At 46.3% G+C, this 14767-nt stretch overlaps 1 protein-coding gene across 4 annotated transcripts in view; it reads left to right on the forward strand.

Moving 5' to 3' along the window:
• ACOT7 (acyl-CoA thioesterase 7) overlaps nt 1-14767 on the forward strand; it is a 104946-nt gene that overhangs the window by 61878 nt on the left and 28301 nt on the right. For all 4 annotated transcript variants that reach the window (XM_075060198.1, XM_075060199.1, XM_075060197.1 and 1 more), the window contains one exon: nt 10858-10974. In XM_075060198.1, coding sequence (XP_074916299.1) covers nt 10858-10974 — 117 coding nt within the window. The remainder of the gene's footprint in view (nt 1-10857; nt 10975-14767) is intronic.

Consider the following 14767-nt stretch of genomic DNA (forward strand, 5'->3'; position numbering starts at 1 on the left):
GGGAAAGCAGATAAGAGAGATCCCAAATACAATGTAAAAAGGTCAGATCAATACTGACTGCAGTGGACAAAAGCGTAGGTAACGTCCAGCCTACAGCCCTCAACCTACCGTTACTCTGGCACTGATAGAGGGTGCAGCAAAAGCCAAAGATCCAGAATGAAGATGTGGCAAATAGTGCAGGATTGTTTATTTTATAAGAATAAATGTTTTCTTTAAGTCTTGGTTACTTGATATGGCATTTTCTGCTCTAACTAGGTTTGACAGTTGTAATGAGAGCAGTGGGCCTGGAGAATGTAGTTGAATTTGGATGTAGACGGAGAGCTCCCTCACTTTGGGCGAATTCAGAGAGCTTTGAGATGCAAGTAGTTTTCTGGATTTTGCTTGTATAAAAGGGGGTGGGGGGCAGAATATAATGTTGGGTTTCTGGTTCCATAATCCAAAGTGCAGAGAGATTTTGAGGCAGAAGAATATTGGCCTTGGGAGGAAATCTTTGATCTATGAGCAGTCCCAGGATAATGTGTGGAATTCATGTGTGGCTTTGTGTAGTCGTACACATCCCCTTCTATCCTTCAGAATCCCAAAGCATGCTACAAATGTACGTAACAAAATAGGAAAACAGATTAAAACATCTACAACTACATGCACACGTACAGTTCACGTAGCAGTGCGTACAGTAAATTCTGTGCTTCTCTCAGAATTTGGGTCTAGTGCTTAATCAGAGATACTGAGGGTTAAAGCCGTGCACAGTTTCTCCTATGAATTTCTCATTGACTAGAACAGAAAGGGCACGAATACTTCTGCTCCCCCCTTTGTCAAAGGTCCCCACAACGCTATCAGGAACGTGGATTAATATTGTTTGTTCTGAGAAGCATAGGTGCTGGAACTAGGGTGCTGGGGGAGCTGCTGCATCCCTTGGCTTGAAGTGGTTTCTGTTATATACAGGATTTACTGGTTCATTGGCTTTCAGCCCCCTCACTCTACAAATTGTTCCAGCAGCCCTGCTGAGAAGCTTGCAGATACCAAGGTGGGAAAATAAAGGTGTTAAAGCTCCATGTTACTTCCTGAACTGTTCATAGTTGGTAGAAAAACTATTGTTTGAAGGAAAATGCAATTTTATTACATTATAGCTCACATCCGGTTCTTTGAAGCAGTAAAGGAGCTGGAAAGCATGTCACCGTTTTCACATGCTTGCACTGCTGTGCTATTTTTAGTAACAAATAGTCAGTCTGTCAGTGGAATCTTAGTGTGCTCTGCTTTGGGCCAAGCAGGGCTAAATCCCAGTGGCATAAAATGATATTTAATAAACTGTACTTGGCAGACTTTCCTTGTGTTAGTGAATCTTTAGGCTATTTATAACATCGTACATACAGTAGGATATGATAAATGCTGCCGGTATAAAACTGCTTGCTGAGTTCCCTTCACCAGACATCCAGACAGCTATGTAGAATGAATGGTCTGATGTCAGTATTTAGCACTAGCTTCTCAAAAGAAGGAACATGCTTTAAATCCCTTCATCTGTGGCAAGTGGGTTGTAGGAAATATCGTAACTGCTGCATTAATACAGTTAGGGTGGCAACGGCTTTTCTATTAGCAGGTTTCTACTTTAGAAGGGACTGGTACCACTGCCTACCAACGTTGCCTGACACCTTCCATTATAAGACCCTGTTTTCAGGTGGTTGTAACTTTTTAGCTAACTGTAGGTGTTTGAGCTGAAATTTGGCATGCCCTGTGTGTGCCCCAGGCTGATGCCAACCCCCCTCGCCCCCCGTGAGCTGGGGGAGAACTGGGACTGGCTGGGCAAGGAGCCAGGGGTGTGGTTAGCAGATACTGAGTGAATGAGGAGCCTGGATTAGAGGGGAGGGGAAAGGAGAGACAGATTGACCAGGAGTTGGGAGGGGAGGGCTCGGACAGGGTTGGCAAGGGGAATGGGACTGGCGCAAGGAGCTGGGGGTGGGGAAAAGACCGAGGGGAGGGTGCAGAAGGGATCAAGCTTGGCAGGAAAGGGCAGAAGTCTGTGTCCTAGAGCTTGGTATGGAACCCAAAATTACTGAGTGTCTCATCTCCCAGTAGTGCTGGTACACAAAGAGGGTGACAACCTACTACTGCTGTCAGTTACTCAGTTCAGGTAGCAGAGGTCTGTGCAGTGGATCTAAAGGTTCCAACCCTGCTGATGAACCATCTGGGTGTCAGCATAGGTGCCAACTCTGGGTGCTCTGGGGCTCAAACAACCATGGGAAAAAAATAGTGGGCACCAAGGAGTCAGAGCTGACTGTGGAATGTGGTGAGTTCTGGGCTGCTAACAACTTCTGCCTTGGGGCAGGGACTTTGTTTATAAACAGAGGCTGGGTGATTAAGATAACAAAAGGATTGTTATTAAATTAAGGATTGTTAGGTGATCCTGAAAGCATTCCCAGGCACTCCAGTTAATTAGGAATAAATGGTCCATTTTCAGAATGGAGAGAAGTAAATAGTGGTGTCCCCTGAGGGGGTTGTACTGGTTTTGGACCAGTGCTGTTCAACATATTAATAAATGATCTGCAAAAGGAGTAAACAGTGAGGTGGCAAAGTTTGCAGATGATGATACAAAATTGTTCACAATAGTCCAAAACAGACTGCAAAGAATTACAAAGGGATCTCACAAAACTGGGTGACTTGGCAACAAAATGGCAGATGAAATTCAGTGTTAAATGCAAAGTGATACATATGGCAAAATATGATCCCAATTACATACACAAAATGATGGTGCCTTAATTAGCCGTTACTCCAGGATCTCTTTCTTGATGGATAATTTGCAGTACTTTGGAAGCACTCTTTTTCCGGAATACTGCAAATTTATAAGAATCCTTCTCCCTCTGCTTGTATCATCCTGAATTCATTCTCCAGCTTCAGAAGACTTAAAAATTATCTCCAGTCATCAGTGGGACAGATGCAACTGAATAATGTAGCTGTCCTTCACGTGCATCAAAACAATACCAGGGAAATAAGATTGTATAAGAAATACATGTAAATAAGATTGCTGACAGTTTCATCCAGAAAGCTACAATGAGACATAATGTCTTTAAACTGGGATGTTAGTAAAGACAGCTTTTAGGTGATTGCAGTTATTTTAATGTACTGTAATTCAGGAGACTGTAGTTCATAACAATTGAATCATTAAAATAAAGATGCCAATGATAAACATATATTCAATAACTAGAATATGAAAGAAATATATAAATATGCTGAAAATAGCTTCCCCCCAAAGCTGGCAGAGAGCTCCACCCCCACTCCCACCTCTTCAAAAGCACCCACTGGCAAAACCAAAAGTCATCGCCTATGGGTATCAGTATGATTCCACATGAAGGAATTTGTTTTTTTTTCAGGTTTTTTTTTTAAATCCACGAAATCAGATGCAAAAACTGTTAAAAGAACAGTATTAAGCTTGCACAATCAAGCACTCAAAACTTAGGAGATGCAAGAATTAAGGTTCTTCTTCGAGTGCTTGCTCATATCCATTAGTTAGGTGTGCGCGCGCCACGTGCACGTTCGTCGGAAGATTTTTACCCTAGCAACACTCGGTGGGTCAGCAGGGCGCCCCCTGGAGTGGCGCCGCTATGGCGCCGGATATATACCCCTGCCGACCCAGCCGCCCTTCAGTTCCTTCTTACCACCCGTGTCGGTCGTTGAAACAGTGGAGCGCAGCTTAGCTGACCTCCGCTTCCCTAACTACTCATAGTTCTTGTGTATATAGTTATAATCCTTTTTTTTATATATATATATATATATATATACACACACACACACACACGTGTTTTTTCTTTACTAGCATAGTTAGTTTATAATAGTTAGCGGGGTTCGGGGAGTAGCCCCTTCCCTGCAACCGGTGCCGGAGCCCATGCCTGGCTCACAAGTTCTTAGGCTGTGCTTGGCCGACCTCAGGCCGTTGCTGACAGGAGATCCACACGACTCCTGTTTACGGTGCCTCGGGGATCGCATTTCACAGCTAAGTGCCCCATTTGCAAGGCATTTAAGCGGAGAACAAAACGGAGCGGCACTTTCATTTCCCCTCCACCTTCTGCACTAAGCGCTGGCTACTTGGCGGACAGAAGCGCCTCGGCACCAGCCATTACCGGCACCAAAGTCGACTCGGCACCGCTCCCTCTCTCTGAGGTTGAGGAAGCCCACGGCTCCTCCTGCCAGTGCCCAACAGCTCCCCGGCACTCACCGTGGTTGAGCTCCCTGCTCCTGCTGCTTCTGTGCCAACTGCACCGCAGCCAGAGAGCTCATTTCAGTCGGATCACCCGGCAGCAACACCTGCCGCAGCACCGAGGACGCCGGCACTGTCGATCCCGGTCCCGCAAGGGCCGTTGAATCCAGTGCCTGGCCGCTCCCCGGCATGCGCCGTGGTTGAGCCTCCTGCTGCTTCCGTGCCAACGGCACCGCAGCCAGACAGCTCATCTAAGTCGGATTGCCTGGCACCGACACGTGCCGCGGCACCGACAACATAGGCACCATCGATCCCGGTCCCACAAGGGCTGTCGAATCCAGTGCCTGACTGCTCCCTAGCGCACACCATGGTCGAACTCCCTGCTCCTATTGCTCCCGTGTGAACGGCACCGCAGACAGAGAGCCTGTCTAAGCTGGATCACCTGGCACCGACACCCGGCACAGCACAGTCGATCCCAGTCCCACAAGGGCCGTCGAATCCGGCGCCTGACAGCTCCTCGGTACGCACTGTGGTCGAGCTTACTGTTCCCTCCATGCCAGAGACATTTCCAACGGCGAGGGATCTCATTGCCATGATAGAGTTGATGCTGCCTGAACCCCCGGCACCGCCGGTGCGGGTAATACAGTCTCTTGGCAAGCTGCCTTGATACGACCATCCTCTGTCAGCGCAGCAGAGCGGCACTGTTCATGATCACGGTCCCGCAGACGCTCCAAGTCCCGTCGGCGCTCCCAAAAACAAGGAAGAGAGATTGTAACCGAACACGCAAGCTCTGCTTGTCATCTCAAGTTTGGCTCAATCGGGCGTACCGCCCGAGACCAGGGGCTCATTGGTCACGATAGTCACCATTCCCTCGAGTACCCTAGGCTCCCTAGATGCTGGCTAACTCCTCCCTGGTGTGGGGCAGGGATGCGCTCATGCACCCAGCCCTCACTGTCCCTGATGGACGGATGCGTCATCTCTCGGCGCAGGTGCTCACCTCAGTAACCTTCGGCTGAAGAACTTTGGTCTTCTCAAGAGGCTGAGGTCCACAAATGTCCAAAATGAGAGGCAGTCTGCCTGGCGTGCCAGGGGTTCCAGCAAGCAGCTGCCGAGGACCGGGCGTCTCAGTTGTTTAAGCCAGACAACGGCCATTTGTCTACACAAACAACCTGGGAGGGGACATGGTCCTCCTCCTTTTGTCAGGAGCATCCATCTCTGGACTTTTGCATAGCCCGCACGCGATAAGTCTGGTAGCACCTTTCTCTTGGCCTTTGATCAGCAAGTCTTCCTGTCCATGAGTGCTTGCCCTGCTGAGTGATTGCATTCTGTTGCAAAAGTGGGGATGTTTCCACATATGGGCCGCGCTACCGCGAGAACACGAATGTCCGAGGTTCGGCTCCTCCCAAGGTCTCTCTCTGGGACAATCTCGGACGCTGTCCCTCATACGTGGAAGGGCCAACACCTTTATGCCTTCCACCGTTCCCCCGGCTCATTGGGGTCCTGCTCACACTTCGCAGGGGCAGGTGCGCATCATCAATGATCACTTCAGCGTGGTCCAGGCAGCGCTGATACGCCACGTGGCTCGGCCTGTCAATAGCCTACCCAATTACCCCTGCACTCCCCCAGACTCATAACCCAGGACTGCGCAGACTTTGCCACCGGACCTGCGTCTCTTCACTTCATGTGTGGCCGCTACTGACTATCACGATAGCAGGAAGCCCTCACCTGGTCAACGTACCTGGGCAGGTGGAAGTGTTTTCTCCTATAGGTGGCGACAGCGCTAAATCTCTTACTCCCTGCTGAACGGTTCTCGATCCCTCTATTTTGGACTACCCTCTGGACGCCAGCAGGGCCAGCGGTGACATCACTAAGGGTACACTACTTGGCAGCCATCTCTAACCTTCATCCTAGGCTAAGTGGTCGTATCTGTGTTCTCACATACTCTATGTTTCGAGGTTCCTCAAGCTTGCAGCGCATTACACCCTTAGGTACGCCTGCCCAGCCCCAACCTGGGACTCAGCACTGGGTCAACCAGACTTAATTCTCCTTCATTGACCCGTAGCGACTGCCTCGCTGGCTATTACCTGTCTGGAAGACAGCTTTCCTCGTAGCCGTTACATCGCCAGACGAGTCTTCGAGCTCAGGGTTCTTAGGTGGTGTCTGCCATACATTATGTTCACAAAGATCAAGGTGCAGTTACGACCACCCCAGCTTTCCTCCCTAAGGTGGTTTCGGCCTTTCATGTTAACCACAACTTCGTCAACGCGATGGGGACAACAATTGCACTCCCTGGAACATCTTAAAGCGCTCGCCTTTATGTTTGACGGACAAAACGCATTTTGTAACACGCCCCAACTCTCGGTCGCCGCAGTACAGCCCGAAGGAAAGGCCACCCTGTTCGTCTCAGAGATCGCATCTTGGTTGATGACGTGCACCCGCACTTGTTATGAATGGCTCACAATTTCCCCAGCCACATCACGCATGCATTCTATCCAGTGCCTCAGGCTTCACTGCCGTCTTTGCTGACTCGTGTACTACCACGAGATCTATCATGCAGGCCCATGGTCCTCGGTCCGACCCTTGCTTCGCATTATGCCTGGTTCAAACAGTCAATAAGAGATACTGCAAGCCTTGGCTCAGCAGTTTTACATCCTGCACATATTTCACTCCGAACCCCACCGCCTACATAAGGCTTGGGAATCACCTGACTGAATGATATGAGCAAGCAAACGTCGAAGAACGTGCACGCGGTGCGCGCACACCTAACTGGAATGGATATGAGCAACACATCTCGAAGAACAACAGTTACAAAGGTGAGTAACCGTCTTTTGCCTGTGCAACCTCAATTTAGCACCTTTGTGCATATTCATTATGTTACACTCCTAAATTACGTCGTCACATATTATTTCCACAGGCCCCTGCCTCACTAAGTGCACAGGGTGGATGGTACTTACTCAGTGAGCAGCTATTTAGTATCTTGTTTTATCCTCATGATTCTGTGTGCACCTTATTTATTGCATAATATTCAAGCCCTGCTCTGAAGTCAGAAGTATCAGTTTCATCAAGGGTTTTTGTATGGCACTCATCACTATAGTGTCTGAGTTCTTGGCAAACACCTTCACAACACCACCGTGAGGTGAGGGGGTGGGGTTATCCTCCTGTTACAGATGGGGAATGAAGTTAAAAGAGAGACCTAGGGACCTGAGCTTGGTGCCCCAGAACTTGATTCTGTAACTCCTTCAATGCGCAGGAGTCTCAGCGACCAGTGGCAACCCTCTTTTAGTGGAAACGCTGTTAGGCCTTTCCTGGGCGCAGTGTGTCTGAAAAGCTTTCTAGTGGAAGATGTGCTGGAATTAAATGAGCAGGAATGGAATTTTGGTAGAAACCCATTGGGAACAATTTGTTTTAAGCACCAGCATCTGGAAAGACTGTAAGTGGTTGCAGAGCAAAAAGTATCTGCAGGAAGGAAGAAATGTCCTGGAACTGAGCACTGGGTTTGGGGGTGGGGTGATGCCTGAAAAGCTACAGTTAATTTTACTTTATTTCCCTCCCTATTAGTGTACGCTGGACAGCAGAAAATGGAGGAGTTAACCTTATATGGAATTCTGCTGAAGGGAATTTTCACTTCAGACAGTTGTGCATTGCGAGCTGTTGTTCTGTTCTATCATCACAAACCGTTCAGTTGTAATATAGCAAGCTTTTCCAGTCAGGAGATCTCTGTAGGTGTTTCTACAGGGCCTAGCACAATGGGATCAGGGGTCTCACTGTAATACAAATAATTCCTTCTCCTCTGTCTCCAGAGTCAGAGGATACAAGTGTGTCAGTGTCCAAAGCAGAGCGCAGCTGCTGTACGTCACCATGTAATTGGGTAGCAAAAGGGTCACCCCCGTAAGCTTCCAGTTCTTTGTAGTTTTATCCCCAAATGAGCATGCAGCGCCGTGCTGGTTCTCACAAAATACCTTTTGACAAAGATCCTCTGTGGTTACTAGTCCATCTTTGTCTGTCATTTGCTTTACATGGTCTTTCTGCCTGCAGTGACTTGAAGGTTCAGCTTGGATTACCTGAAAAAAATTCTGCCTGTTCTTTATAGTACTGTACAACTGGGTCATGAATCTGTCATCTGATTGTGTGAAAACATGAAGGAAAAGGCATAAATTACCCAACTTGCAGATAAACAGCCGGTTGATAGTTTCATTTTCGCATCCACTGGGTATAGTGGGGAATAAGAGCTTTTGAGGTAAAGTGCAGGTTACCATTGATTGAAGACTGTGCTAAATAAATTTCAGGATGCTTTGCCTCAGTGCTTCTTTTAACAAAACCGCTACAGTAGCTTTAGCAATTGATGGGTATGAAACCTGCAATTTACGATTTAAAGACGATATGTCCTTGTAGCATATTCCAGCACAGACCATTTTGCTTCTGAATATCCCTAGTGTGTGCATACATATGAGCAGTGCTTAGAGAAGGTGTGGGGTGGTGTGCCTTGATCACCACAGGATGAAGCCATTCAGGTCACATTTGATACAAGTTGAATTAATAAAATAAACTGTAATCCATTAGCAAGGTGGGGTCTCCTTTGCATCTCTGTTCTTTTCAATCACATACTGTGTTGCTGTGATAAGCCTTTGTTGTCAGGCCAAAAGGCTACATAATAAGGTGTCTGTAATGGTTAAACACTGAGTAAACAAGCAAACAATCAGGGTTCCTTCACTTGTTTTTTGCTAGTGTAATGAACAATCGAGTCCATGAGAGGCAGTAGAGAATGTGTTCTTTACGTGATATTAGATTTCTCATAGCTGGGGAACAGTATACAAGGATGCCGCATGAGACCTTAAAGCTTGAACTGCTTAGTAATGCAGACCAAGCCTCAGGGTATGTCCAGACTACCCGCCGGTAGCAATCGATCTATCGGGGATCCCCGAATGCACGCCTGTCGACTCCAGAACTCCACCAGGGCAAGCGGCGGAAGCGGAGTCGATGGGGGAGCTGCAGCTGTCGATCCTGCGCTGTGAGGACGGGAGGTAAGTCAGTCTAAGATATGTCGACTTCAGCTATGCTATTCCCATAGCTGAAGTTGCGTATCTTACATTGACACACGCACACCCAGTGTAGACCAGGCCTTAGACTTCATTAGAGTTAGGTCGACATAAGGCAACCTAATTATGTCTGTCCACACTGCAGCCTTGCTCCCTCCAATGTAAGTGCCCTACTACACCGACATAATAACTCCACCTCCAGGAGAGGTGTAGGGTTTATGTCGATGTAGTAAGGTGATGCAGAGTCCAGGTAGACGCTGCGGGATACTTACCTTGACTGTTGACTGTCATTCTTAGCTGTGAAATTGACAAGAAAGGCTGGTGGAGCAGGGGCTCCAGCGAGACCCAGTCTCCCCAGGCTCTTCCCTCCTAGCTGGGCTGCCTTCCAGGTACCTAATTCTCCCTCTCAGCTGGGCTGCTGCCCAGGTTCCCAGCTCCCCTCTGGGAACCCGGCTGAACCAAGGCTCGTGGCTGGGATCCCAGGGGCTGTCGTCCCCCCCGCCCCCCCGCCAAGCTCTTAGCTCCTTGCCGGGAGCACTGCAACCGCCAGGATTCTCGGCTCCTCGCCGGGAGCATGGCTGCCCCTCTCTGCTCTGTGCTGGGCAGCTGCCAGTCTCATGGGGAGGGGAGCTGAGAACCTCGGCGGGGGCAGGGAGCCAGGCAGCTGCCAGTCTCATGGGGAGGGGAGCTGAGAACCTCGGCGGGGGCAGGGAGCCAGGATCCTCAGGGCAGCCCCCCTACTTGCCCCTCTAAGTCAATGGAAGTGCACCACCGACACAAGGGCAGTGTGGACATGAACCATGCAGTAATTACTTGGTGGCTGTAAGTCGACCTAACGTAGGTCGACTTAAGTTTTTAGTGCAGACATGCCCTGCATGCAGAGTATAACCAGCTATGGAATGCCCTTGCTGACCTGCTCCACAAACCCATTATCTTCCTTCCATTTGAATCCCTCTTGGACAGTCATGCCTTGTGGGATGCCTGCAATGGAGGGGTCAGTGGTTCAGTTTATAGATGTTTATTATAATGTACCTGTGCCTTCAGGCTGGCTGGCTGTGGGGAGTATGTCTGTTATCTTGATTCTTTGTCAATCCAACCTTTCTAGGGTTTGTCAACCATACACATTGCATCGTGGCTACACTTAAATCCTAAGTGCCTGTGGGCAGGGCCATGTCAGTCGGTTACTGCTGTGAAGTGTCTAGCTGGTACAGTAGTCTCTTCATAAACTACACAGAAATGCTCATGGGTATATTCCCAAAGTCAAATGTATGTTGGTCTCTTTGGAGGACGCACTGTAAAAGTTCAGTTAGTGAAATTTCTATTGCTCACATCTTCCTCATTTCAAACCAGACCAAACCCTGGTCAGCTGTTTCCAGCATCTCAAGGGAGAGAGCAGTTTGCTGCCCTTTGTGTTCCCAGACAGACTCCCTCTACTCGAATAGGTTTAGCTTCCTGCAGAATTGGGGTAGAGTGAATGCCCGTTCGGAGTGCAGGAAACATGGCAGTAGCCAACTCTTCATTTACAATTTGTCCTCTTTGAAGTGTATCTTGCTGTTGGTTTTCAGAAGAACCTTCAGTCTAGGAAAGTCGCACTGTATTCAGTTTACTCACTGATCTGTAATTTTCTGCTTGCAGGTGTTACTATGAAGTTAATGGATGAGGTAGCTGGAATTGTAGCTGCTCGCCATTGTAAGACCAACATTGTCACAGCTTCTGTGGATGCCATTAACTTCCATGAGAAGATCAAAAAAGGTAAAGGACAACCCTAAGCATAAGGGGATAAGCCACTTATTAGATGATTCTGACTTTATTGGTGTTTCATTGAAGCCCCGTCATGAGACCCGTGTCTGGTTGCTAGGGAGCCAAGTGAAGGGGAAGCCCAGTCTGTGGCCAGAGAAACGAAACTGAGACAGACCGACCAGGTTGAAGAAATCAGCCTGGTGCTGAGCCCTAGCTGCTAGATGTCCCAGTGGATTTGATTTGGTAAAGCTGAGCCAAAATCTTCATCTTGAAATATTATTCCACTCCAATGGCTTCTAAGGCCATATTAGGTAATATACACATGCATGCATAGGGATGGTCTTTTGTCACAAGGAGTGGTAAAGGTCATTTAGACTACTTGTTGTCAGATAAAAGCAGTTCATAGACATGCTTTCAGGCAGACAATATATGTTTTATCTCCTTGAGAAAAGAACTTCATTAATCATCATTACCAAATTAGCTCGCGTCTCTTGTTCCTCTGGAAACCCAATCTCCCAACCATCTCAAAATACTCTTGTAAGCAAGTTCCAGTGCTAGGGATATGGATGCTGGAGGCTGAGCTCTGGGAGCGTCATGTTTAGGCAGCCCTCGCACCTTTGAGCATTTGTTTACATACGTATTTATGAAGTTATTTCCATCTTGCTGTGTGCAGAGTCATGCTTTTTGTAGCATTTTGTGCTCTGAGGTGAAAGTACACCCCAGAAGAAGACTAAATGGGGCAGTTTCCCTCTCATTTCCGTTCATGCAACCCAATCCGCTTGAACGAAGCAGCACACTCAGGTATAAAAGCAAGCAGAATGTCTGAGGCTGGTTGTGAGCACTGAGCTTGGTATGGGCTCCCTAGATGACTTAACATTTTGTTCATACGGTTCAGCTCCCATATTGCACACAGCAGGTACTCACTGCCAGTGCTAAATTAAAGGAAACGAAAGCCTGACATTGTACAGCTTTGTTACAAATTACGTAAATAAATTCCATGCTAAATGCACCATGAAGTACGTATTCAGTCAGATCAGTGAAATTCTGTGTCTGCCTAACACTCACCTTTGCTGTCTAAAACTGACAACCCTGGATAATATAAATTGCTGCACAGGCTGTCAAGGCCTCAGTGTGACCAGGCTCCCCCAAGCTGCAGACTTCACTATTGTTTGGAATAGCAGAGATTTTGAGTTGTCACTTTAGGACACACATTTTTACCAAAATTTGATTTGCTGACATAAAACTGTTTAAGCTCACCGACTGTCTAGCATGAAAAAATTAAAACCCAGTGTGGTGGTGAAGGCAGTCGGTGAAATTCTGCCTTCTGCTACATTGTAAATAAGTGTAGGGGCTAGCAGGTTACAGATTGTTGTAATATGCAATAAATCCAGTGTCTTTTTATTAAGATTTTTAGTGTCTAGCAAAGTTGCGTTTAAGCTTCCCAAGCTTATTGTTAGCTCATTTGTAAAAGTAGTTGGCCTGTGGTGTTCTTGGTCTGTAAGTGAAATGGAATCCCAAAGTTGGAGAGAGCCAGTTTCTTTACCATGTGTACAAGTGTTGGCCATGAGCCCTTCATGTCTTACTCTGAGCTGTAGAGAGACAAGGTGTGGGAGGTGTATCTTCTACTGGACCGACTCCTGCTGGTGAGAGGGACAAGCGTTGGAGCCACATAGAGCTCTTCTTCAGGTCTGAGCTGGTAAGGCATTTCAGAAAATTACATAACCTCTGAAATACCAGCTTCTCAAATTCCTGCTCAGAGTGGCATGATTGTCAGCATTAATCTATAATTATGCAGTTCCCTCAGTGAGCAGAGAAACTGCACATTCCCAAACAAGTAATGAAATCAAAATCTTTTTTTCTAATAGCCTTGATTTTTACAACCATTTTAGAAATTATAGAGTGGAGATGGTAAATTTAATGTGATTGTTCTTGTTAGAAAATATTCCATCCATTGCAAATTTTATCCAGCTGCTCAGGAGAGACTGGATGGTTCTAGGGTTCTAGCCAAAATGAGTTTAAAATATCCTGCAATAAAAACAATGCAGATAAACCCACTGTTGTGTTTTAAAAATGAGTGGAAAGGAACATGCAATAGACAGTAAACTCCTGTCATTAGAGTATGATTTGGCTAGTTACATCCCAGGGAAAGTTTGCAGATGCCTTCAGACTGAACTTACACAGTGCAACGTGCTGGGGTTTTGAGAGGAAATCTTTATGAATACGAACTTCAATAGAGTAAGGAACTTTCTCCAGCAATGAATTTAAAAATCAGAATTGTAATAGGATTATTCCTCCAACAGGAGCTGCTTTGGACACAGACTATTTTCAGTGCAGAAAAGTAATTTTGGAGACAGAAACTCAATCTAATCTTAGTTTTAAGAACTAATAAAATTAAAGTCCTAGTTACCACTGGCAGAGTCTAAATTGAAGTCCTTACTCATTTCTGAAATCAAAACTCCATCACCTGAGTAAAGACTTGGGGATGTGGCCTAACGAATAAGCGTGTCCATCAAAGTCTGCCCAGAGTTTATGCAACCATAATTTAGACAGAGCCTTTCTGGTCACAAAGAAAATGCTGTTACCAATGAGTGGCTCACCTACAAGTTCTCCTCTACCAAATGGAGAATCAGATTGCTTGGAATAAAGCTATTTTATAAAAGCTGTTCTGTAGTGTGTCTGTGGACAGGAGCAGTAATTCAAATAGAAAGGTTAGGTTGCTGTCACAAGCCAGTGCTACATCTTCCATCTGTCTTCATGCAGAGGACATGAGGGAGATTCACGCACCTGAGCAATTTTTTAGATGACAAATCTGAGCAACCGTCCCAAATTGAAGTGTCAATAGAAGAAGTTTTGGGGAAAAAAATGATAAATTAAGCAGTAATAAGTGTCCAGGACAAGATGATATTCACCCAAGAGTTCTGAAGACTCTCTGCTAATGTTTTTTCTAGGGATCTTGTTGATTGCAGAGAAGTGTTTTTGTTTTTGTTTGTTTGTTTGTTTTTCCCACAAATGACCAAAAAAATGAAGAGACCTGGCCTAGCTTTTAGTCCATTTGGCAAAGGTCATAATACAAAGTAGTTTGTGGTCTTGGTTTTCTCCTCTGAGCTATTACTGTGCCGAAGTGGCTGTAGGAAGCCAGCTCCCTTGAATGTGTTGGAATGAGATCATCTGACCATTGAGGTTAGAGCTTAGAGTGCATGGGCCATTTCTGTGTGGAGAACTAATGTGACCCAATATCCTCTCGAAGTACATCAGATCAGTGCAGCAACAGCATCCTACAGTGCTGTCATAGTAAAGATAACAAATATCAGCTTATGACATGGACTGTGCTGGTCTACAGAGAAATAGCAATAACTGCAGCCTGTTATCCTCTTGCCAGATGTGCATGAATCCCAGCTGGTATTTATAATGTGTGCAGCTATAGGCTTTGCAGCCTCTCCACACCTGTGATCTAAGTATGCCGTGTACCGGTTTCTGATTGCTAATTCTGAGAGTGTATTTCTAAATGTTCATTTAATGGTGCTAAACAAACTTTGTTCATAGCCTGGTTAGTCTACTAGCTCTGTGTATGTTAATTCTGTACATCATGATCAATTATGGCTTTTATAAAAATAAATATTAACTACAGTAATTTGAAATAACTTTACTGAAAATGAACAAAACTTTTTTTAACCCCTAATGCCCCATAGAATTTTTGTACAAAGTGCTGTCTTAAAAGTTCTGCTATTAACTTACTCAGCTTTCATATGAGGAGAGATGAAAAAGACTGGGACTGTTCAGCTTAGAAAAGAGATGATACAGGGGA

The sequence above is a fragment of the Chelonoidis abingdonii genome, chromosome 23 (assembly GCF_003597395.2).
Source record: "Chelonoidis abingdonii isolate Lonesome George chromosome 23, CheloAbing_2.0, whole genome shotgun sequence".
NCBI lineage: Eukaryota > Metazoa > Chordata > Testudines > Testudinidae > Chelonoidis > Chelonoidis abingdonii.